The sequence below is a fragment of the Strigops habroptila genome, chromosome 5, assembly GCF_004027225.2.
Source record: "Strigops habroptila isolate Jane chromosome 5, bStrHab1.2.pri, whole genome shotgun sequence".
Lineage (NCBI taxonomy): Eukaryota > Metazoa > Chordata > Aves > Psittaciformes > Psittacidae > Strigops > Strigops habroptila.
Window position 1 is genome coordinate 54,846,431 of NC_044281.2, and position 24,639 is coordinate 54,871,069.

At 48.0% G+C, this 24,639-nt stretch overlaps 2 protein-coding genes across 4 annotated transcripts; one reads left to right on the forward strand and one right to left on the reverse strand.

Annotated features, from left to right (window-relative positions):
- Positions 1-4,989: 4,989 nt before the first annotated feature.
- Positions 4,990-13,827, reverse strand: TSN (translin). 3 transcript variants are annotated; one of them, XM_030488252.1, is made up of 6 exons: positions 13,468-13,827; positions 13,295-13,388; positions 8,528-8,624; positions 7,594-7,709; positions 6,909-6,988; positions 4,990-6,572 (listed from the first exon to the last, which is right to left on the reverse strand). In XM_030488252.1, the coding sequence occupies exons 1-6, from the start codon at positions 13,531-13,533 to the stop codon at positions 6,336-6,338; spliced, it is 690 nt and encodes a 229-aa protein (XP_030344112.1). In that variant the 5' UTR covers positions 13,534-13,827; the 3' UTR covers positions 4,990-6,335. The 3 variants fall into 3 exon arrangements, with proteins under 3 accessions (XP_030344112.1, XP_030344114.1, XP_030344113.1); XM_030488254.1 differs by lacking the exon at positions 13,468-13,827 and adding an exon at positions 10,151-10,333 and having other exon boundaries at positions 13,295-13,394; XM_030488253.1 differs by lacking the exons at positions 13,295-13,388; positions 13,468-13,827 and adding exons at positions 10,151-10,333; positions 12,205-13,134.
- Positions 13,828-13,888: 61 nt separating this feature from the next.
- NIFK (nucleolar protein interacting with the FHA domain of MKI67) lies at positions 13,889-18,625 on the forward strand. The gene is made up of 7 exons (XM_030488262.1): positions 13,889-13,909; positions 14,003-14,102; positions 14,186-14,311; positions 15,075-15,183; positions 15,778-15,989; positions 16,622-16,702; positions 17,890-18,625. The coding sequence occupies exons 1-7, from the start codon at positions 13,899-13,901 to the stop codon at positions 18,064-18,066; spliced, it is 816 nt and encodes a 271-aa protein (XP_030344122.1). The 5' UTR covers positions 13,889-13,898; the 3' UTR covers positions 18,067-18,625.
- Positions 18,626-24,639: the final 6,014 nt, after the last annotated feature.

Sequence of the window (24,639 nt, forward strand, 5' to 3'; positions counted from 1 at the left end):
AAGCTACTGTAGGTGTCATTGAAGACTGAGAGATTGACCTCAGCACATCCCAAATCCTGAAAAAAGCTCTGAGATCATCTCGGATCTCCTGTCTTGGGGAACTTCAGTTATGTAATACATATGAATCTATTATGGAGCTAAAGTCACATGAAGACAGATCTCCAGCTGGAGATTCTGGTGAATCCTCTTGCTTGTTCCTGACATGCTCAAAGGGAAGATAATTTGAATCTTCTAGCACCAAGACAAAGATATCCCTTCAGGACTCATGGATAAGGCAGCTATAATAACTCTTATTTCATTATGTCAGCTGTGTCTCCTTTAAAATGTATGCTGGGGAACCAGGTGAAATTCAGCTGGAATTAGGGTGACTTTCTCTGACTTGAAATTGGAAAAACCTGGAACCAAAAGCAATGGAGGAAACTGTCCTCCTGCCAGACATCAGATAATCAGAGATTCAAAGATCTCACTGCCATTGTTGAGTGACTTTCTGTCACTAGAGTGGAGTGTAAGAGAGCAAAGAGTCTAGCTGATCAGGTGGACAAAGGGAACTGCCTTGTTTCTCACAGGGGCTGCTGCAGAATAACTGGAGACAGGTACAAGTGGTCAAAAAAAAAAATAAAATCAGTTTTGACAATAAGACACTGCAGTCCAAAACCTCAAAAACTCCAAGCAAGCCCCAAAGGCACCCATTAGAACATAAGACATCTCCTTCAGAAAGCTAAAGGTGGTCACTAAGGGAAGTTTTTTTACAGCACGGATGGAAAAGTTGAGTGATAGGAACATAGAGGGTCCTCTTCAACAGAGTGAGGAACCCTGATGAGTGAGGAACACAGGCAGAGCATCCTCCAGCACCGGTCTCTACTCTGCCTTGAGTGGGAGCAGTTATACAGCTGCAACAAGTTGAAAAGCTGGCGCTAGGCTCTAGATCCATTAGCAGGGATGAATGTAACGATAATTTGCAACTCTCCGGTTCAAATCCTGCCCCAGTGCAACCTCCAACAGCGCAGGCTTTGCATCTCAGCTCAGACTGCAAACAGCCCTCCCAGGGAAGGTGCCCTTTGTAGCAGCAGGCAAAGGAACCCTTTGTTTCTGTGGTGGTGGAGCCCCAGGTGGTTTTGAACCCTTCCTTCCTAGTGCAGGAAGCAACCTTGCAGTGCCAGAGTCACATCCTTGGGAGGACCTGCATCAAATATCTCCGGGAGTTGTGGGGATGGCTGGCGGATGGAACTGGGAAGCCTGGAGGTCACAATAAAGTCATAGAGCAGATCCCATGACTGATGCCCGCACTAACCAAAACATGCAAAGAGCACAAGGCCTCTGTAGCTCCGGACCATTTCACAGGGGCTGGAATCTCAGGCTTTGTTTTCCTGTAGGCTTTCAGGAGTCCCTGTTGAAGTCTCCATCAGGCTGTGGTGGTTGTCAGACTTCACAGAAGCCTGTGAGAGCTGTGCAAGGCTGCAGTGCAGACCCGGAGGCAGCTAGACAGCTCTCCCTATTGGGATGGGAGCCAGCAGGCCTCCTGTACAGCAAACATCACCCTTGCAGGGCTCAGGCTCTTGCATTTTCCCCAACAGAAGCAGGTTAGATGTTTGTACACCTGTACCGTGAATGTGCAGATGAACAGGCATTCAGATAAGGAATGTATTTCATTCAGACAAGGAAACCCTCCTTTCAAGAAAGGGCTGGTTTTAGGACAGCCATTTTCCCCTTGGGCAGGGCTATCCTCCAGGGATGGCTACCCAGTGTACACCAGAAGTGCCGCGGTTCAAAGCGACAATAAACAGGCAAAGAAACCTGCAAGAAGATACGCGTCTTCAAGTAATTCATGCCTGAGCCACAGCATACATCCAGGAGATACATACCGCAAAGGACTATTCCTTTCAGTGTCAACTTGTTTAATGACATGCTATGAATTCAGCAGGCAGGAGGCTCTCTGAACAGCCCTACACATTTTAGTGCAGTTGCATGGCAGCATCCACCAACAGGCAGTACTTTAGTGAGGGAAGATGGATTGCTGATGGGTAATGGGGTCAGTATCCACACGCACACTCCAGGAGTCATCCATGTTCGGCTGCATCAAAAGCAGCGTGACCAGCAGGTCAAAGGAGGTGATCCTGCCCCTCTACTCTGCTCTCGTGAGACCTCACTTGGAGTACTGTGTACAGTTCTGGTGTCCTCAACATAAAAAGGACATGGAGCTGTTGGAGCGAGTCCAGAGGAGGGCCACGAGGATGATCAGGGGGCTGGAGCATCTCCCATATGAAGACGGGCTGAGAAAGTTGGGGCTGTTCAGCCTGGAGAAGAGAAGGCTGCGTGGAGACCTCATAGCAGCCTTCCAGTATCTGAAGGGGGCCTATAAGGATGCTGGGGAGGGACTCTTCCTTAGGGACTGTAGTGGCAGGACAAGGGGTAATGGCTTCAAACTTAAACAGAGGAAGTTCTTTACAGTGAGGGTGGTGAGGCACTGGAATGGGTTGCCCAGGGAGGCTGTGGATGCTCCGTTGCTGGCAGTGTTGAAGGCCAGGTTGGGCAGAGCCTTGGGCGATATGGTCTAGTGGAAGGTGTCCCTGCCCATGGCAGGGGGTTAGAACTAGGTGATCTTAAGGTCCTTTCCAACCCAAACCATTCTGTGATTCTATGTTCACTTTCCACTGTCCTTAATTGCCTCAGTGTGTAAAGACCTTACTGGCTGAAAAATGCAAGTGAGGCTCTATAGCACAGAAGTCATCACTTTGCAGTAAAATTAAGGCAAATTATTTACCCAAAGAGATAATCCTTGGCAATCTTAACAAAGCGGGAAGCAGTTAATTTACTGGAAGAAAAATCAGCTTACCACCTAGTGTTACAGCTCAGTGAACACTTAAAGATGGCACCCAGGGGAGGAAGAAGCCTCCCTCCACACACTGGCACAGCATGCGCAGGACAGAGCAGTGAACCAGATTGTGAGCAAACACTGCTGAAAAATATTGTTTCAGCTAGCGCAGTTCCTTGATGCAGTTCACTGCACAGATGTGTGCTGGCACCAGAAAAGGGCAGTGTAGAGGTGATAACGTGTCCCTTAATGAGTGCCAGTTTAAAGAGGTGGCTGGACTCTGGCTGCAGTTAATCAATTCCAGCAGACTGATCCCAGTTCCACTGCCAGCCCCATGGTCTGCCCTGCATCCTGTGCCATGGAGTTCTGTTCACCCCTACTTCTCAAATGGTTTCAGGTCAGCACTTTCATTGATCTGCAGGGGTTGAACAGGCAGCGCTATAAATAATGAGCAGTTAATCAACTAAGTGCCCTTTTTACTGAAATAAAAACCACAGAAATGACGTCAAGATGGGGAGAGAAAGAACCCAAACAGCAAACCAGTGAGTGCATACAAAGCCGATCCAAGAGAGCGCTCCCTGGCACACACTGGAGGCTGAAGTGGCTCGGAGAACAGCCATGCTGGCTGTTGAGTCAGACTCTCCAGCACTCCTGCGCTGACTCACTCCCCGCCAGCTGCCAGCGCACCCTGCGCAGTCCATTCAGTACCAACAGCAGTTATTTGTTCAAGTGCATCCGATTCATCATGAGCCATCAAGGTTTTGCAAGTCCTCAGAGCTCTGTCTCTCACTGCCATTCCCTGCTAGTTAACCTGGCTAACCTGCTGCTGTTACCCCTGGGAAAGGGGTCAAAGAAGAGAGAAGCCCCCACCTTGAGTCCTTCAGACTCTTCCCTCTGCTCCCAGCTCTGGGACAGAAACACAACTTAACATGTAGGACCAAAGTAATGTGCAGCAATTGAGGCCACAAGGTCCTGCAGGCTACCTCTGCGCAGAGGAAGCTTCTCCCTGCTGCACTCTAGGGAGAAATTTTGCGATTTTCTTTTCCCTTCCCTAGACCTGGCCTGGGAATGCTCCATGCAGCCTGGCTCTTGCAAATGGTGCTTTTTCCAGAAGAAGATGGTAGTCTCCCCCAAAACCTAGAACAGGAAAGAACAAGGTGTTTGTGAAACACCCTCGAGAGACACTCCAGTGCTGTGTTCCTTTCTCAGGCACTTGCTCTTCACAGACAGGATCCCACACCTTGCAGACTTTGTAAGGGACTTGCTCTTCCAGTTGTCCCTCCCACAGTATCTGCACCTGGGGCAGAGCGCTGTTATCTCCACCAGCTCTCAGAAACCATGTAGATGCAAGAGCTGGCAGACTTCGGATCTACTGAAGAGCTGTTCTAGGCATCCCATTACCTGACATCCCATGCCAGGAAGCAGGCCTGTTGCGTGACCAAATGCAACCGGAGCACCTGGGACGCAAGCCAGCACAAACCCTTGACAAATGCCTGCCCTGCAACAGAAACTGCCCCACATCCCAGGAATCCTCCAACCTGAGACACCAGGCTGATGCTCAGGAAACCCTTCTCTAACTCCCCTGCTCCCATGCATTTCCTGTGTGACCCTGGTTGTTTCACCCCTGGTCTCCAGTTTTGGCAGCAGAACTGGCTTAAGCTCCTTCCTTCCTCCCACCTCCACAGGGTTAAATCGAGAGAGAATCAAACAGGGCAAGAACAAAGAACTACTTTGAAAGCTGGTCTCATTGCCATGGGGCTCAGGAAGGTACACCCTCATCTTCTTCAGCTGAGAGAGAGGGATATTACCACCTCCCTATGTTATATGACATATGAGACAAAGGGTTAGGACAAACATGAAAGATTAAGAGTTGCTCTGAAGATGAACCTTGCCACATCTTGGATTTGGTAATGATAAACTCCTCCATACCCCTGCTCTACTTGGTGAAATAGGTCAAATAGGTTAAAAATAAAGTTTAAAAGAAGCCTATGACATCTGTTTGCAGTTTGACTTGGGCTCCACTTGCCAGTGGGCAAGAGCGCACCACTGAACAGCACACAGTCACAGTGAGGAGTTCTGTTACTGACCCAGTACAGCTGAAGGCTGAAACTGTGGTATTTCAGAGTAGACTCCCAGAAGGGAAGCAAATAACAGATAATCACACAACAGGCCAACAGTTACCAAATGGCCAAAATCAAAGAACAGCTTTTATTGGCCAAAGTAACCAAGAAACCATTTTCTTCCAATAAACAAAACAATGCCCTAACTGAAACAGTGGTAAATCTTTGCTAACAAAATGAGACGCTAACAAACCCACATAAACTTTACTTCTCAATTTCCTCCGCTGGAAATACTCCTCCTAAAGAAATTACATTTGTCTCCTTACCCCCTGCTGTGCCACCACAAGTAGAAGAAGAATGGCAAAAGTCTAGGTCATTTAGGACAAGAGAACAAACACATTGGGGGGTAGGAGTGTGTCCTTTTAGACAAAGGAAAAGAGGCTGTCGGTGTTTGCAAACACCTTACATGCAAAGTGTTTGAAACTAGTAATTCCCTCTTTTCTAAGGATACAAACATTTTACTACAGGAACTATAGTTCTGGTGTGTTTCTTTTTTAATCCCAGGACACAGGTACAGTTGTGGCCTCTCCAGGCAGTTAAAAGTTGGACTCACCCTGCAGTTTATCTGTTAACACTTCTCTATTCAGAAATCATAGCAGTTAAAAATAAAAATTGGTTACACCGAGTTCTCAAGGCAAATGATCATACTAAACCTCAGCATTTGCTCATGTCAGTAAAACAAATACCAGCCAGGGAAAGCACGTCCTTGCTCTTCCTGGTAACAGAAATCTTGGAGGAAGGGAAAAACCGATAGATAGATGTGTGCCCAGGGGCACACACCAGTTCCAACGGGGAAATTCTCAGTAATATCTTCACTGATTTCTCAATTAATGAGGATACATTAACAGAAGCCATTAAAAAAAAATCTGGTTAATAAAGAGTTATGTGAATCTGTTCAACTTGCTGACGGAGCGAAAATTTAACAAAAAGGCAAAAAAAACCCCAATCAGTGTCTTAAAAAAATGCACATCTATTTACACTGTTTTTTAAAGCATGACACGTATCTGCACTGAGCCGCGGGCTGTGCACACGTCTTCTGAGGTGGGCGGGCAGGGGCAGCTGAAGCACATCACTGCTGCAGCAGTGAAACAACACTATGGAACTAGGGAGAAGGTATTTCAGCTCACAGGCATTACTGACTGCTATTGCTGCTGTGCACAGAACAGCATCAAGTGTTTTGACAGAGGAACTCCACTGGAAAGGGAGAGCCTCCTGCCCTAATCTAGATAGGAGTTTACAAAACATTTCGAGGATCTAACACCCGTACTACACCTTTTGTAAGAAAATAGAGAGCAGCTTTTAGCTGCAGTTCTTCTAAACTACTGTAGGAAGGCTTTGCTAGCATGCTTCCTAAATTGGCAACCATCTGAGGTAATCGATGATGCTGTTAAAACAAGCACCCTTCATTTCTCTCCACCCGCACCAGCTGTTGCATCCTTATTGAGTCCTCTGATTGACAAGTCGTAAACCACTTCCTCAATTTTCTTGACATCGTATTTCAGGCCATCGTAACGTTTCCTCAGGGAGTCGTTCTTCAGGTTGAGGAGACGGAAGCCAGAATCCAGCTCGTTGATAAAAGTTGAGATGCGCAGAGGGCGAGCATAGTCGCCAGCCGTGACGCTGTTCACTGCCAGTCTAGACTATGAGAGTACAACATGCAGGAGAACATCAGCGGAGGAACCCTCCCAAATCATATCCCTAATCCCATCACTTACTTTACCAAATGAAGCCGTTTTGTTCCAGGCAGCCAGATTATTTATCCTTAGATCTACCTTTCTGTTGACCATGATCCTGGATTTTCAATCAAGTGACTAGTTCAAATCTTAAAATATCAGTGAGGAACCACTCTGGCACGCAGAGAGGTGCTTTGCTGGTCTTGCATATCATAACTTCCAGGAACAACTTGGGAAGGTTAGAACGCACATTATTTTCTAGGTCAGTTTCAACCCAAAGCTATGCATAAATATCTTCCTTACCAGCTCACTGGCGAGAGTTAATACACCAGAAAGATAGTCTTCAATGTCCAGGTGAAAGCCCCGCTCCCGATCAGCTTCAACTAAGATGAAAACCAGAGCAGTAATCAGGTGGTGCTGAACACGAGCAAACCCAGCTAATTGAAACTGCATTTGTCACTGAGCTCATTTGAAATATCAAGTTTATGAAATCCTATTACAAAAGAGAAGTCAGCCTTTCCCTGCGTGTGATGTAATTACTGCCTCTCCTCCCCATTTTGAGTTAGCATATTGTACACTCTCAGCTGGACGTGCAATAGGTTGTAACTGATCCAACAATAACTGACTGTACATCCATACACCACAGAGGGGTGTGGACTCCATTTTTAGAAATATATCCCTGGTATTTTTGGTTTTTGTTTCGTTATTTTGGGGGTTTTTTTTCAAATCCTTTGCTCTGGGAGCACACAATTCTCCTACAGCATAAGAATTTAATCTGCTTTCCACACTTTTAAATGCCGAAAACAAAAAGTGAGAGAACCGACCTTAGTCTTTGCATTATTCTTTTGGTAGATTTATGCAATTTGAATTAATAATCTTCATTGAAGATTTCTTGGGAAGAAATGAAGTTCTGCTGGTTCCCTGTACCTCTGAAAGCTAGGCCTAAAAACGTCACAAGGCTTTTCTCTTCGTTACAACATTAACTTACTCCCAAGTATTTCTGCAACAGCTTCTCGGGTCACTAATGTTTCTGACTCCAAGTAGACTACAAATGCTGCCAGAAACACCAGCCGCTGAAGCACAAACCTCCAGTGCTCATGAAATCTGTTGAAGAAAACACGAAGTTAACATATACGTAAGTAACATCTATTACTGGAGAGTTAGGCAACAAGCATACATTATGTATACATTATGTTTTCCACCTCTACACATAGCACTTTGTGATATTTCTGGCCTATCAAAACAACACCAGCTTAAAGGCATCTCCTTGGTGCTCCAGAACTTCACCCCAGGACACCAGGCTGGACGCTGGCGTTCACTCTTCCACCTCTCACACACCTACTTGGTTCATGGAGTTTTTCAGGTTGTCGTGCCCACAAGACAACCATCTTCCCTCCCGTCTTCCCTCAGCAGATCTGAGCTGACAAGACTCTTGTTCTTTGAAATGTTCTTGCTAGACACTGTCCCCTTCTGGCAGCAGCAAAACACAGAGGTGACAACTTCATTTAGTATCTGCAGTATCAAAAAGCCATTTCATGACAGATTTGGAGCAGTTTTCAGACATGCCCCAAACCCAACAACTTAACTGAAACTAATGGAGCAGCAAATGCTCTGCTCCCAGAAACCAGAAGCAGCTCCAACAGAATATCAATTCTTAAACTTTTGGTTTTCCTTTAAAAAAAGTTTCCAGAATAAGAATTAAATACTGGATATTGTTTTAGTGAAACATTATAAATAGCATTTGAGCAAAAGCATTTCTTATCTATGCTGATAAAAACCTCACAGTCCTCTACCACAGTTTGCTTTTCAAACGGAAAGAAGCATTCAGACCATAAACCTTTAAATCATTCTTCCAAAGTGACAATGCCAACTATGCCCAGCAATTCCCATTTCCATGTCTGGCTGTGTGTCATCCTGCACACCTGTAATACTGATCAGCAGGAAACTTGGTCTTCAGAGATTCCAGCTGTGTTTTCACTGTACCAAAGTGTTCGCGAGCCTTCTGACATTTCTTTGGTACTGAAAAAGAAACAGCGCAACATTCAGTACTTGACAAAGGATGGGGTTTTGTAAACAGAGAGTTTTCTGGTGGTGACAGTGCTATTTACACTCCCTTGTTGTCCAAGATAGTCTACTGAGATGTGGAATCAAAGAAATTCTCATTGTCACACCATGAGTCAGACAGACTCATGAACTCCGTGGAACTCTCGAGTTCCACACTGTCTAAGCTGCTCTAGTCCTTAGTTTCAAACTTGAGGCAAGATGCCTCAGTGTTATTTAAGAATCACTGCCAATCGTTGCTGTTGCTATGAAACTTATGTCATGGATGAAGAACCCATTCTGTAATGGGCACTGACAGAAGAAAACACTGGAAAGGTCACAGCCTACAGACCAAAAGGCAATGGGGGATACAAACAGATGGAGGCAGGGGTGGGGGCACATAAGAGTTAGTGTAATGTTTCTCTATGGAACAAAGGCACCTGGTAATGCACTGAGCAGGGTGGCAAACAAGCAGTGCTGGAGATGACAAGTAGAGATGGAGAAAGGCTGGAAAAGGCGTCGAGTGCGAGACCTCATCTGAGGTAGCAGAGGGGCAGTTTTGTTTGTGGGTCTGTAAATGTGCAAGAGCTGAGATCATGGCAGCAGATACTCGAGGAGCAAGGGAAGGAGTCACGAGCGCAGCGACACAGTTAAAGCCCCATGCTATGAGCCCATCCACCTGTCTGGAGCAGCACGGATGCAGACTGCGATGCAGAAGGATGGACATGCCAGAGATCAGGCACGAGCTGATAATGGGACATTTTTAGCTTTAGCTGTGTGGATGCAGTGAGAGAAAGGGATGGCCAGTTGGGCTGTGCAGGTGTTATAAAGAGAGAAACAAGATGTTCTGAGAGCGCTCTCGTGCAGTGGTTTAGCAGAGAAAGCAACCACGAGACCACAAGCAATAGAACAGCACTGCACACAACAGCTGGCCCAAGAAAGCACATACACACCAGACAGTGCTGCCAAACACCCTGTACAGTCAAAAGAAAAGCAACTTTTCTTTCTCAACTTTAAAATCTTAGAATATTTTTTGTTATGAATCAGAGTTAGGTTAGATGAGGTGCAACATCCCTTCCGGAAACTGCATTTCCTGCTTTCAAGTGATGTATTTGAAGAAACTGGGTTTCAGCCTGACCAAAGGATGTTACACCTCTGCAGAGAAATGGTCCCTTGTTTATGTGTCACCCACTGCCACCTCCCGTTTATTGACATGAGTTACAGCCACGCTGCACCCGCAGCACCAGGGCCCTCATCAAACCGTTGTCTCTTAACGGCAGCCTTCTCAGAACTCCTGGTCACAACCCAAGGCAGGCAGCAGATCACCCTGGCAGGCTCTCCTGCATTTGATGTATTTAAAGAAGATCCACAGAAGCTAAATCAGAAAGTTTTGATGGATGATTTCTATCAAATAAGACCTACTAGGAGTCACTGAAGTGTTCTTAAAAAACTTATTTCAATTAATAAAGCATCATTTCTGTTAAAAAGGGGGGGGGGAGGCTCACTTAAAAATAAAAGCTTCAGGATGCAGAGGGTGAAAGTGCTCTGTGTGGCAGCCAGCATGAAAGAAACGTGTGAAGCTCACTGACAGCCATCCTTTGAGCACCATCCTCAGACTGTGGTGTCTGCCTCAGCTGTGTAGGCCATCGCCTGGCATTTGGGGACAAAGTAAGTTCTGCCAAAGGAACCTGTGACAAAAATAAGCAATCTTTACAGGAAAGTTTCAGACAACAGTGCTCAATGATACACACATAACCCCCCCAAGTTCAAGCTATCCTCGTGATTCCTTGGATATCACTGATGTTTGGCTAAACTTGACACAACGTATTTCAAGAGCAAAGACCTACTAAGTTGACTTTTAGCCTCTGAAGACCTTATCTGTCACTCAGATTCATGTCAGCTAACAGCAGGCTGCAGCACACGCTGCAGCTCTCCCTGCAGTTCTCAAACTCTGTTTTGGACAGGGAGCAGAGGAAGCTGAAGGTGATCCTCTAAGTCTGTTCCAGAAGATGATGGCCTGAGGCTCTGCTGGTTTTCCTTGGCTTTCCCACAGCTAAATAAAGGCTATGACTGCAAGTGTGTATCCCACAGCGAAGCACAGTCTCACACTCAGTGCAGAGAGAGACCACAGCTAAGCCGGCACTATCAAACAGCTGTTGTTTGTGGCTGCCCTGCAGTAAAAGAGGTTAGGTGAAAACTCCATGAAAACAGCGTTAACTAAGAGGTATTTAAGTTCCCGGAGAACAGAGGAAAGGCATTGGGTGGGCAAGACAATGTTTCAAATACCAACTATCCCATAGTTCTATTAACTGAGCTCACGCCAGGCCCTGCCCTTCTCTCTGGCAGGACGGACTGCTCAGCCGGGTGCAAATCCCTTCCCTGTTTCCACTAGCTCTCTGTCGCCTCCTTGAGTTTTCATCGCTCTGTTTCAACTGATGATGGAACAGTAATTGCAAAGAATCAACCAGCAGGCTGGGGGAGAAAGCTGTCTCCCAGGGGACAGGGTACAACAAGCTGTACGGCCTCTCTTGGCAGCAGCACCAGCTTCAACCAGCCACAGCAGCCACTCAGCATCATTAGCCACTCTGTCACCTGGGAACTTGTAGTAGTTAATAGTATTCTTGCTTTTTTATTAGTTTCCAATTTATATAGTTTATTTATAATTTAATATTTTAATAGTTCAATACAGATTATTAACAGCATTCATAGTTTTTCTTATATCTTGGAATAAATAAATATAAACCTAAAAAGTCTTGATACTACAAAGTCTAGCGAGAACTCTTTTGCAACGAATAATCCTCTCTTTCATAGTTACAAGTCATTGTTTATCCTTTTTAATCTACTAAGGAAGTATCATTCCAGTTTCTTAGTCAAAATGTGGCACTGACTCAATGAGATGCTGTAAAAAAGCCACACAGACATTTAAGCAGTAATCTACTACTGCAGATTACTACAACCATGATCAGATAAAACTGCAGTCTAAATACCTGACATCTGACAAGTGCTATTTATCCCCCAAACACTCCTTCTGCTAACTGGCATTGTATTATTCTGCTGTTAACCTTTTTTGACTTGCTTTATTGTGCTTCTAATTGGTGAGAAACAGACAGGTCTATTATCATGAGTTAACGCCTAACCTAGTAAGCATGGATTCATTATCTTTGGTATTACAAGAATTATAAGATTAGGGGTTTTGGGTTTTTTTTGGTGTTTACTTTTAACTCTTCTAAATCTCTTCTCAGACTCTGCAAGTTCCAGGACCAGCTCTCTCCGCCCGCCTCCCCTCCCTCCCCAAAAAAAAAAATCAATGGAAAATACACTGGGCCAGACACGGGTCTCTACTATTCAATGCTGGAAAGCAACCCCTAAAGCTGATACCACACCAAACAACTGTCACAACATCCACTGGTTTTCCAGCTTAGAAAACTGAGCTTATGCTTGTGTAAATTAACCGATGAGCAGTTGTAACCTTTAGCACAGCCAGATTCCCTGGGCAGGTGGGAGCTGCACTTGCCAGCAGAGGTCAAACCTCAGGCATTGCGCGTTGCTAAGCACGTACCCTCTCAGCGGCCAGAGAGCTCCCAGGCCACCAGCAGGTCATCAGGCTGGTAACAACCACTCAGCTCTGCAGGTGAATAAAGCAGCATCTGTGAGGTTTTTTCTTCTATTCACCTTCAGAGGGTGCCTTGAGAGATTTCTCTTCTTCCTAAACCTCTCTCAAGAGCTTCCAGGAAAGTCAGGATGGTTGTGTCTTCTCAGGAGATATTCACCGACTTGAAAAAACAGCTTTTAAGTCACATATTTAAGGACAAAAAACTGTTTACTCCAGTAATTTCACCAGTGAGTTGAAGAGTGGGGATGGGGGAGCAGAAAGAGCACATCTGACATGGAGGTCTGTAGTGCTGTTCGCCTGCCCTGGAGAAAACAGGCTGGCCCACAAACATTATGTCAAAAATCTTAAACTAGTTTGGATTGAAAGCAAGGAACCAGGCTCCCTACAACCCAAACCTCAAAGCCAGCAGAACAATTCCTTGATGGATAGCAAACATACGTCAAGGACAACTCCTGCTTTATCATCAGTCCTTGCAAATTCTCCTTATATTTTGCAGCATTGAGCAGATTTTACACACATGCAGAGTCAGTCTCATACAAACCAGACTAAATACCCCCCATTCCCTCACCATCCTGAGCACCCCCAGAGCATTCAGGATCACAGTTTGTTGCAGGATGGGGTGAAGAGGTGAGGAAGGGGATACAAAGGCTATTAGGTGATGGCAGAATTACGAGAACACAAAAATCCATGTGCACATCACTTCAAGGGAGCCCTACACAGGAGCCAGTGCAAGGGCTCAGAAAGCGAACACCTCTAAGGGAAGCTCTCCTGCACTGAGACAGCGACACAGCCCGCACGGGAGCAGAGAAGGGGACGGAGCGGTGCTCCCTGGGATGAAACGGCAGCTTTTCCACCCACATGGCCCGAGAGCTCCAGCTGCCCCCTCTCCCCTCCGGCGGCCCCCGGGAGCCCACGCAGAACCCCCTGCGAGCGGCCACACGAAGCCTGGAAGAGGGGCGGCCGCGACAGAGGGACCCGCCCCCCCGGGGGCGCTTCCCGCCCCCCCCAGCGCTGCGGGCGGCCGTGCGGGACTCACTGTCCTGGAAGCCGGTTCCCTGGTGCACGCCCTGCAGCAGCGTGAGGATCTCCCGGGCCGTCTGCTCCAGCGCCTGCACCACCTTCCGGATCTCCTGCGGGGACAGGCACCGTCACGGGGGCGCCGGCCGCCCCAGGCCGGCCCGCCAGCCCCCCGCCCGGCCCCGCGCGCACCTCGCGGATGTCCTGGTCGGCGGTGAGGACGCCCTGCAGCGCGATGAACATCTCGCTCACCGACATGGTGCCGCCCGCCGCTGGCGCCGCCCGCCGACACACGGGGCCTGCTCTGCCGCCGGCGCAGGGGCTGCCCCGCGCACCGCCTGCCCGCGCCGTGCGGGGCTGCCCCGCGCAGTGCCGGAGTGGCTGGAGGGGGAGCGGCGCGGGCCGGGCCGGGGCCGCGTTTCAAGGCCCCGCTCCCGGAGGCCGCCGCTGCCGGGTGGCGGCGACGCGATGCCGCGCGACGTCGTGCGGGCGGGACCCGGCCGGCGGCGGCGCCGCGCACCGTTGCTAGGAGACAGCACGCCGCTGCTCTGCGCCTGCGCGCCTCCGCCTCACCGCGACGCCGCGTGCGAGGCAGTGCTTCCGGCGGCGGCGAGGAGTGCAGCATGGCGGCGGTGGAGGCGGTCGCGGCAGCACCGGCTCCGGCCTCGGCACCAGCAGCAGTCCCAGCACCGGCTCCGGCCTCGGCACCAGCAGCAGCCCCAGCACCGGCTCCGGCCCCGGCGATGTCGTTCCTGGCGTTGGAGCCGGGGCTGCAGCGCGAGTTCCAGCAGAAGGTGCAGCGGGTCCGCAACAACCGTGCGACCAAGGTGAGCGGGGCCCTGTCGCGGGGCGGGGGCGGCCCGGCCCATCCCACCCCATGGCGGGCTGACGCGCTGCTGTGTGCCCGCAGGAGGAGCTGACGCCGGGCGTGGTGTACGTGGGGCACCTCCCGCGGGGGCTCTGCGAGCCGCAGATGTACCAGTACTTCGAGCAGTTCGGGACGGTGACGCGGCTCCGCCTCTCCCGGAGCAAGAAGGTACCGCGCCTCGGGGCTCCGCTCGCGCGGGCCGCCGGGCAGCGCCGCCGCAGTTCCAGGGGCGGGCAGAGGGGGGCGCCCTGCTCGGTTGCTCGTCTCGGGAGTAACGGTTCGGGAAGGGCCGCGGGCGGTGGCATGTGCGGCGTTGGTTGTGTCCGAGGGGCGGATGGGCAGGTGCAGCGGCGCGGGGCGCAGTCCCGTTATGTCTGTGAGTCAGTGCGCTTGCGTGAGAAGCGGTGCCAGAATGCACCGGCTCAAGCTGCGGCGTGAAATGTGATGGGAAGGTCTCCGGTTTGGCTTTCTTCTTGTTTTGTGCTCAGTAAGTTTAAGTTCTAGTTTCTGGCTTTGTCATTGCATCATCATATTGCCAGGTGACCTTGGTGACAACCACGGAACAGCAGCGATGCAGGGCAACTTTTTTGTAAACAGGCAGGTATTGATGAGCAGCCTGCCTCATATGCATAGGCCGATTTAGGACTAAATCTGGTGCTTTAAAGTGGAAGAAGGTAGATTTGGACTAGATGTAAGGAAGATGTTCTTCACTGTGAGGGTGGTGAGGCACTGGCTCAGCCACTCAGAAGCTGTGGCTGCCCCATCCCTGGCAGTGCTCAAGGCCAGGTTGGATGGGGCTTGGAGCAACCTGGTCCAGTAGAAGGTGTCCCTGCAGCTTTCTGAAGTTCCTTGTGTTCAGCTGAGAATGGGCTGTGACAGTTCTTCAGTTACTAAAACATTGTCTCAGATTTCTTTGTGTCATTGCTCACAGACTGGAAGTAGCAAAGGCTATGGATTTATAGAGTTTGAATCTGATGACGTGGCCAAGATTGTTGCAGACACAATGAACAACTACCTGTTTTCTGAAAGACTGCTGAAGTGTAAGTATAAGCTGAAGTGTGAGGTGACTTTCTGTGGGGCCGAGCTTTTCTTCTTCCTCTGCATGTGTAGAGAACACAGGCTTTTGGTCGCTGCTGCTGTTTTACTCAAGGCTGATAATGCTCATTGTGTAATTGCACAACACAAAATCTCAGGGAGTGGTGGGGTTTTCTGCAGAGACAGTTGCTGTAATGTGGAAATTTCTTATCATTTGTAACTGTGTTTGTGTAGTTAGACATAAGGGGCTTTTTTGATTAAAAGATTAATGAAATTCGGGAGGTTTGCACACATGGTGACAGTAACACTTGCTTTGGAGAGGATGATGAGATATATGCATCAACTTTTGAAAAACAAGTTTCTCTGACTATTTCCTGGGTGAAATTGGAAAAAGTGCTCTTTCCATCCATCTGTCCATTCCCAGTTCTCTTGCTAATGGGTATTCAGTTACTTTCCATGTTCTGATTCACAAAACATGGTACCAGTGCTCTGCAGTAGGAGTGGATGACGTTATGATGAGGGCTGGGCAGGGTTCTGCGGGTACGTGTGGTAAGCAGGGTAGCTCTGCTCTAACCTGGTGTCATATGTTCATGGTACAGGTCAGTTCATACCTCCTGAAAGGGTCCATGAAAACCTCTTCAGAAACAGCAACAAGATATTCCGGAAGCCGTCCCAACCCGCGGTCAGGCGGTACAACAGGATACGGTCACTTGTTCAGAAGGCGAAGATGACAAAGCGGCTGCTGCGGAAGGAGAGACTCTTACGGAAGAGACTGGCTAAGAAGGGGCTCGATTACGACTTCCCAGGATTTGTAAGTTGGGCATTGTTTCAGTGAGTGTTTTATGCACAACCTGTTTGCTGTGCTCAGTACAAGAAAACCACGTTTTGTGTGGAGCTGGTGAAAGGGCTGGAGCATCAGGGAGACGTTCTTGTAATGTCTGGAAGAGGTGTTCTTGTAAGCTCCTGGAAAGTGCTGTAGTGCTGTTGCTGGGTTGTACCCTGTCTGTGGGTGATACAAACAGTTGGATGTTCTGTGGTTTTACTGTTTGACTGGTATTTGACTGCAGAGCGACAGCGTTTTGCCCAAGCCGTGTGGGAGGCTTTGGCAGTGTTGGCATTTGATGGCAGGTCCATCCCCAGACCCTGCCTACCCCAACCAAGCACAGCGCTTGTTTGCAGAGTGCTTCGGTGAGGTACTTCAACTTTAAGCAAGGCTGTTAACATAGTATTTTTTTGAATGCATGTTAGCAGCTTTTCTTACGTTGTTTGGGTGGTTTTGTTCAAACCAGGTCACCTCTGCAGCACTGTCAATCATTTTATTAATTGAAACCTCATTGCTTAGCAAATTTGTAGTCATGAAGCCCATAGACTGTTAAGTGACTGTTTCTGTCTTCACACAAGGAAGTTTGCAGTGATCTACACCTGATGTGTCTTGCTTCCTAGGCTGCACAGGAGCTTTCCATAAAGAGAAAGAAAGTTAAAACATCCAAGAAGTCAGAAGCAGACATTTCTTTGAGCAGCCAGGTAAGACCTAACAGTCCTGGTGGTGCCCAGCATCATGCTCCACCATTCAGGCTGGGGCAAATGTTTCAAGTCTGCAGCTGGTATCTTCATATTAATTTCAACACCTGAAAACCTTGACATTGTTTGCTTGAGAGATTTTTCTGTCAAAAGTAGCTCCTTCTAGGTGCATTAACACTCTTGAATTGGGGAGGGTGGTTGGATCTTCTCAGTTCTTTCTCCCATGGGAGTATTTAGCAGCAAAGGATTCTGCTCAGCATGTTGTAACTAGCAGTGCTTGTCCCAAGGTGCGTCCAGGCACCCGCTATTCGGCACTAACTTGAGGCTGGAGAAACACAGGCTGCTGGGGACAGTCACCTATACACCCCCCATGCCTGTGCTTTAAACTGGTACAAAATCTCTCTTTGCTGGCATCCTTCTGTTGGTCTGTGCTATGTTATAGTACGAGCCTGTTTTGACCAAAAGGAAGTTGAAGCATTAACACAGCGTAGTGCTCTCAGTCCCCGTTTGCATGTTGCACTGTCCCTCCTCCCTCGTGCTCTCCAGGCATGGTATTCCAGCATTTTGAAAACTAATGCCAGCTAAAAGTAGCAGTAAGATGAAAACTGAGGTCATCAGGACTGAGATTTGGGATACTGGCAGTCTAAAATGCCTGTAAAGTATTGCTGTTTCTGTTTTGTTTCATCATTGTTGTGAATTTGGCTTTGTGTTGTTCTTTTTAATGTTACTGGATTTACTCGTGGTAATTGAGGCAGGGCTGGTTGTGTGAGTACAACAGCAGAACTCCTACATTCAGTCAACTGAGTTCTGAGAATTTACTGAGGTAATGAAACTGGGATGTTTCGGCTCTGCTGGGGGCTTGAATGTGGTGTTTCTATCTGGTTGGTTGGTTGGTTTTTTTTTCCCCTGATTCTTTTCTTCTTGGTGCTTTGAGTCAGGAAGTACAAAGTTTAGAAAGCAAATGTGCAAATTGACATGTTAGAAGATGTGAATTACTTTAATTTGCCTTTCACATATACTTTTTGATGTTGGTGCTTTTGTCTGAAGAAATAATGCCTGCAAAAATAGCTGCTTATAAAAGGAAAGCCATTTTTCCTAATGTGGAAGTTGTGAAGGAGAGCTAGACTGAGGTGCCTTGTGGTGACTTTCTCTGGCTTTGCAATGAATCGTGTTTTTTTTGGTCTCTTCAGGATCCTACTCCAGTCTGTACTCCAACAGTGCTCGAGCGCCGGAGAGCTGCTCAGGCAGACGGTGATGCGGAGGACAATGAAATAACTCTCAAACTGCCCCCTGCCAGTACTAAGAATGGTATGCAGAGAACAAAGAAGAAGCCAAGAAAAAGACCAAACCTGAAGAAACAGAAATAGACTTAAAATATGGGTGGCTGTAGCCATGTTTTTTCTCAACTCAAAGTGGTTGAGTTGGAGTTTGTAATGGTTCTGCTGCCCTGGTTCGGTTTGCCTTGACTAGACTGTTTCAGTCTTTCCTAGGCAACAGATCTATTTACAAATCCTCCCCCTCCTGTTTATCCATCATGGGACCCACGGTCTCCTCTTCCTTTGAAGATGTTTTTGACTTTGTGCTCACAAGTGCCCGTGCTGTGACATGCCTGCACTCGTGCCAGAACCTTCAGCTAGTTCTGTAACTTGTCTCTAGCACTCACTGTATGAAACAATCTGAGGCTGTCCAGTCAGAGCTGGCTGATGCAGGCTCTATCTTACATTTGTAATTAATTATGGGTTATAAAAACCAGAAAGAAATTAACCATTTTTCAACTGTGATGGCTCTTGGTAGTGGTTCTTCTGTTTAACTGAATGTCTGCTTTTCATATGAGTTCTCACATATTTACCCAAATAGAGGGTGAAAGTTTTGTTTTTTTCCTGAGGAAGCCATCCCTTGAATTTCATCTCTTGTTTGTGCTCCGTCGAGATCTGCATGTACTGGCCAGGGCGGAGGCAGAACACCAGCTGCCTGAGCGAGCCAGTGCCTTTCAGCCCTGCTTTCAGTTTCCCAGCAATGCCTGGGAAACTCAGCCTTTGCCAGGGTGTGGAGTGGTTGCAGAGGACTTGGAAAGGGCTGGAATTAGGAAGGTGGTGAGAAGAGACAGAGGAAGATGGCTGCAGTCACTCACGTTCAAGATTCCCATTCCTTTCCCTATGCAGGCAAATGATTTGTGTTTGAGTGTACCCTGCTGTGGAGGACGCAGGGTGGCTGCTCTGGTGGCTGGCTGGTGGCTTAGCTGCAGTCACAGCTGCACTTTCATTCCTCAGGTGTGTAAAAGGCATTTCACTCTGCCAAGGTCCCAGGCAAGCACGTACTGATGTGTTGCTTTACCTCTGGGCTGAGCAGGCAAAGCTAACTTGCTGATTCTGTGGGGCTTTGTCTGCTGTAAGTATGCCATTGCCTGGTTCAGAAAATGTTCAAGGACCTGCAAGTGTGGCTGCTTTTAGAGGCACTTGTTGCTGAGCTGCGGAGAGGAACCAGAGGTGACAACTAGCTTGTGTACAGCTGTTCTCAGAGGGAGCAAGGCTCTCTGAGAAAATGCATCAGTAATCAGAGCAGTCTGATTATTTCATATTTATATATTATTTAATAATTATTATTTATTATTTCTGTTGTCCTTTGGGCTCTGCAGCACCTTGTTTCTGTACTTTAGTGTCACTGTCTGCATTAAACAAGAATATCTTCTCCTTCAGAGGTGATAAGCACATTGCAATATTGTAATAAGCCTCTGGGTGGGTAAGCCAGGAATGGGATGGCAGGTTTTTGTCGCCAGTAGTACGAGTTCAGAGAACTGAACGTAGCTTTTTGTTGTGCATCAAGATTTATTCCTGTTCCAACATAACCTGTCTCAGCTGACTGCAGATGGGCAGTTCTGTTTGAAAATGCACTTTGACTGTGCAGTTAGAATTTGGATTTTATTGCAAATGTGAGACCTGCCGAAATTCCAGTTTGCATTTTGTGGTATGTACTTTGCCTAGATCTTTTCTTGTCTGAGATGAAATGTTCTCTACTGCTTTGGATGTAGGTCAGACTTGGCAGAAGGTTTCAGAGGAAAGCCCAGGTGGTAATAACTGGCTGCTCAGGTAGGCAGCTGGCACTAGTTCCCTGGCTATTTTAAGATGAGGGCTCCTGGCAGAGGAGAAGAAATCTGAACCATTGGCCTGGCTAATTCTGTCGTGCTTGGCCTGATCACTTGAATAATCATGTGATTGTAATGACATTTGCTCAGTAACTCAAATTAGATCATTCTCCTTTGTCGCTCTAAACTGTTGGGGAAGCCACCTGGATGAGAGCGTCTTTGTATCAAATGCATATCACCTTGGGCATGCCAGGGAAATCTTTTGGCCAGCCCAATGGTCACTGGCTCTCCTTGCCTTTTAATAGCAGTGTTGCTGTGTACATCTGCAGGCTTTCTGTGTGCTTGTTTGATGTGAAACAGGCAGCGTTTGCACCTCACCCCCTGGAAAGTACATTCTCAGCTTAAGGCTTGAGATAAACATGATCAGAGTGGTTGGCGGGAGTTGCTTATTGGGTAGTAACTGACATGCAGCTTTGGAAAAACTTTTCTACCTTGACTTCATACAGCAGCAGGAGAGAAGCAAAATGCATCTGCCCAGAGTGGGCTGTTTTCTTTCAACATCCGTATTCCTAAGTTTGTGTTGTGCGGATAAGGGTGGCTGTTGGGTGCAGAGGAACTGGAATGTGGCTGCGCTTCTGCGTGCAGCTGAATCTCGCGGGCGCCGCCTGGCAGCAGGGGGCAGCACGCTTCAGCGGTGCGGACAAACGCGGCACAAGGTCTCCTGGGAAGTGGCCTCCCGGATTTATACGGAAAATTGTCTAGTCCGGGCAGCGTGGGGTGACTGGCTGCACTGGTGTGACTAATGCACCGCTGAAGGCATTTCAGAGCATGGGAGAACCCTGGTATGGATCTTAATCAAATATGCCTGTTTCTTTGGTGCTGCCACAAATACTCCTTTCAAGGCTGTTGAGTTAATGCTGCTCTTAACAAAACCCAGTTTGTCTAGAGAAACTTACCTAGTGCAGTTCCAGGTTCACCGAAGCTTAAGCAGCTCCGTTCCTGTGCTTCCCATTGCAGCCCCTTGGCTTGCATTTTGAAGCTGGAGTTGCTTTCTTCCTACTCTGCTTCTGTCACTGTGCTCCTCTCTGGTGTTCTGCCCCTGCCTGGGAGCCGTGTCTGCTTTCCGCTTGCTTCTGTGTTTGACTCTGTGGCTGCTTTCCATGCCGCTGGCTGTGCCTGGGCCATACTGTCCAGCTGCAAGAGCTGCCAGGGCCTTCCCTTCTGCACATCTCTTGTAAAGGTTTGTGCCTTTACGCTGGCGCCCTGCTTGCTCTCCATATTCACATGGCAGCGCAAGCCTCGATGGGAAGACATTCAAGAAAGCTGAGCTTACAATAAGGTTTGCTTCCTGCTGTAATTTTCCTTTCCCTTCCTTTTGTCAATTGGTCTTCCTTCAATTGAGATCAGCTTAGATGGCAAAGCAAGGAAACAAAATTCTGTGGTGTTGAATAAAGCACAGCACTACCCAGGCTACAGCAGGGAGCTCTCAGCAGAAGAGAAGCTGTTCTTGGAGATAATATCTGTTTTTAGGCTGCCTGTGTTATTAATATACTGCTGTCCTGAGAGCTGTGCATAAGCAGAAATTCAGACACCTGATACTTGCCAAACATACTTTCCATAGCAAGTGGGCAGTCGTGCTGTGTCATGAGTTATGCCTTAGTCCTTGCACTCATTTTTATTTCTCAGCTCTCCAGTCGTTTGTTCATTCATCTGGGACAAACACAAACCTCCCGGCCACTGTTTCTAGGGCAGGCTGTGAGCTGTTTTTACTGGGACACTAGGAGTGCTGGGGCTTTGGTTTCAAGGCATGACTTGCCTTTCTGTAATAAATGGCTGGAACTGGTTCACTGAACACCTATGTATGTAGGACTGTTTTCAATCTTCAGGCATGCTTATGTGCCAGCACAGTCTGTTAATTTACGCTCATTTGTTCTGATTTCTCTCTTTTGCAGGAGTGGGAGCTGGGCTAAGGAGTGCACAGCATTTCCCAGCAGATGAAGCACTGGAAGTAAAAGGGGCAGGGGGAAGCAGAATTGGCTGCAAAATAGAGGGGAAAAAGGAATGATGAAGCAAACGCTCATCTCTAGAGAAAGACCTTGGTGAATTTGGCACTGTTAGACTGCTCAAAATTAAAGATGCAGTTGGATGGGTTTTTTATTTGTTTTGCCTGTTAGATGTGCTGTGGGGTGCCCAGGCTGCACAGTGCATCGGGAGTGTGCTGCAAACCATGGCACAAGTGCTAGTGCTTGCTCATGAGCCCTGAGTGGAGGAGGAGAGCAGGCTGGGCAAGTGACACATGCTCTTGCCAGTAACAAGCCTGTTTGCTTGCATACCTGGCTTTTAAAATGGCTGCAGCTGCGAGGAACAAGGCTAAAACCTGCCTGCAATTAGCTCATGGCGCAAGAGAGGATTTGTACATGGCTCTGAGGGGTGACATCCTCTCCTCTCAAAGTATAGCACCAGCAAGGCCAGGGGTAGCTCTAGCAAATTCCTCCCTTCCAAGTGCTGGGGTGTTGGGTGCTCCCTTTGCCTGTGTGATGCAGCCAGCCAGGGTAGGGCTGTGCTGTGTGAAGTGCTGTGCACATCCTTGCCCTGATCAGGGCGTCTCAGGTGGAAGCCAGGCAAGCGGGTAACAGGAGTATGGCGGATGTGATCTCCATTAGGTGTTTTCCAGGAATACTCATGGGTCCTTCTCTTGGACCAGACTCCTTCATTGTCCAAGGTGCTGTTCAAACACATCCTGTTTTCCAGAGTTTACAATCTAACCCACAAAGTCTTGAAACATCCCTCTCCGGGCAGCAGTAATCTGCACCACCTTGGCCAGAGATATGGGGGAGACCACCCCCGAACAGAGGTGGTGGGGAAGGACGTTCTGTGGGTCAGGCTGCTGCCTGGTACCACTAATCCAGGCACATCCCTCCCTGCCCAAGGCCAGCAGCTGCCAGAGCAAGCCAGGGAAATGGTTAACTGCATGAGTGAGAATTGCTGAAGGGAAACATTTTCTCTCATGTGGGATGCAGCAAGGCCTCTCATCACTTGTCCTACCCAGCGTTAATTAAGTATATGGCAGGGACAGAGATTCTGGCTGCCCTGGGAGGCTTGGACTGGTTACACACCTGAGTGTCTGTGGCCGGTGACTGTGTGCATCTGCTGTGCTGGGAAAGGGTAAGCTACAGAGAAGCTCCTACGTGAGTCTTGACTCTGATCAGGGATGCAAATGCTGGTTTATAATTGTCTTCAAATGTGGTGTTGAAGAGAGGAGGCAGGATTCTGAGGACGAATGCTACAGTACTGTGAGACGAGTGAGGTGGGTGTCTGCAGTGAGCCATGGGCACTGGGGTCAGCTCACTTCTGTGGCCATGTGTTTGACCCTGCACTTGACCCATCACGTGGAGTCTAGGGCCTGGCCTGGATCTGGAACTTGTTTAAAGAACAGGGAAGAGAACAACAAACAAAACTGTTTTTTAGGATAGTGATTCTGGAAAGCCCTGTTTTTGTTTTTTTTTTTTCCTGTGTGTTTTTCCAGTGCTGAATGAGAGCTTGGTGAGCAGGTACAGACCTGGAAATCGGGCTGCTTGCTTCACAGTGCCGCTGTGCACTGCTGCACTGCGCACAGTTCCCCGGCTCCGCTGCTGCCAGTTTCCCGCGAGTGCTCGCACAAACCCCCAGCTTGCAGGTATTTTGTTCTCTTTAAAACAAGCAGGGAAGTAGAGTTACTTCTGTCATGGTGGCTTCGCAAGGCTGGAAGTGTTGTTGCGCCATTTTGCGTGTGCAGGCAGTACCTCGCTTGCTGGGTGTACTCAGAGTCACTGTTTGAATCCAGCATGCCTGGCAGAAGGCAGTGGTGAGCTGGGGAGTGAGCGGGGGTCTGTGCCAGCCATGCAGCTGCTCTGTCACCTGCAGCGTTTTTAGTTTTGTTGGGGTGAGAGCTGGAGAGGATCCGTTGTGACTTTCAGGTGCTGGGCTGCGTTTGCAGGTCTGCCTGTTGGAAGGGCTGTGTTCATCTGCCCAGAAGTCATGGGCAGAGGAAATGTAAGACAAATCTATATGGCTTTTCCCTCAGCTATGCCACACGAAGACATTCATGGTTTATTAGCTGGACAATGTTTAAAGTGCGTTCTATTGAATTGCATCCTGAAAACCAAGCCCCAGGGCTGGAGCTGCTGGGGCTGCCAGAGCTTTGCGACTGGGCTGGCAGGAGCCATGCAAGTGCAAAGCATGACTTTCAGAGGCAGTATGGATTCTGCCGTGGCAAACCTGTCTGTTGGTGTAATGTTAATGCAGCCCCATCAGATGAACCAGAGCCCAAGATTTTATCCTGAGAACTACTAGTTCAGCCTTTTTTCCCCATCAGCTCATAATTTTACAAGATGAAATCCTACTGTGTTAATACGTAGTATAGGTTCCATCAGTCAGTTGGTAAGAATCATTAAGAATCACTTGGAGTTGATGAATTGGACAGTTGGGTTTGAGTGGGCTGTGGTATATGTTTGCTATCTTGCCATTCAATGTCAGCCCTCCCAGAGCATTTTTTAAGAGCTTCCATTAATTTCAGTAGAAATCTGCATTTGGGGTGAAGGGTGACCTAATCTTTAAAAAGCATCTTAATCCACTTAGACGCTCTTGCGAAGCTCAGCATTTTTTCCTTGTCAGGAGCAGACAGCATTCCTAACCTTCATGTGTCACTTTCCAGTTGGCTTAATATTTGGGTGAGGATAAAAAGGAAATGTTTTTGAAAGATTAAAAGAATTCATGCTGCTAAGGTATGTGCATGTGTGATGTGCAAGTATAAAAAAGGAGATATGAGCATAATTGTAAGTGTTCAGGTGGTGAAAAAAAGATAAAATAGCACCAGCAG

What these genes read in the sequence shown, in the direction of transcription:
- TSN (XM_030488252.1), bottom strand. Translation starts at nt 13,533, where the DNA reads ATGTCGGTGAGCGAGATGTTCATCGCGCTGCAGGGCGTCCTCACCGCC. An exon ending in CCGACCAGGACATCCGCGAG is followed by an intron (nt 13,389 to 13,467) that starts GTGCGCGCGGGG and finishes CTGTCCCCGCAG; the next exon opens with GAGATCCGGAAGGTGGTGCA. An exon ending in TGTTGCAGAAATACTTGGGA is followed by an intron (nt 6,989 to 7,593) that starts GTAAGTTAATGT and finishes TTTTCATCTTAG; the next exon opens with TTGAAGCTGATCGGGAGCGG.
- NIFK (XM_030488262.1), top strand. An exon ending in GCAACAACCGTGCGACCAAG is followed by an intron (nt 14,103 to 14,185) that starts GTGAGCGGGGCC and finishes GTGTGCCCGCAG; the next exon opens with GAGGAGCTGACGCCGGGCGT. An exon ending in ACATTTCTTTGAGCAGCCAG is followed by an intron (nt 16,703 to 17,889) that starts GTAAGACCTAAC and finishes TGGTCTCTTCAG; the next exon opens with GATCCTACTCCAGTCTGTAC.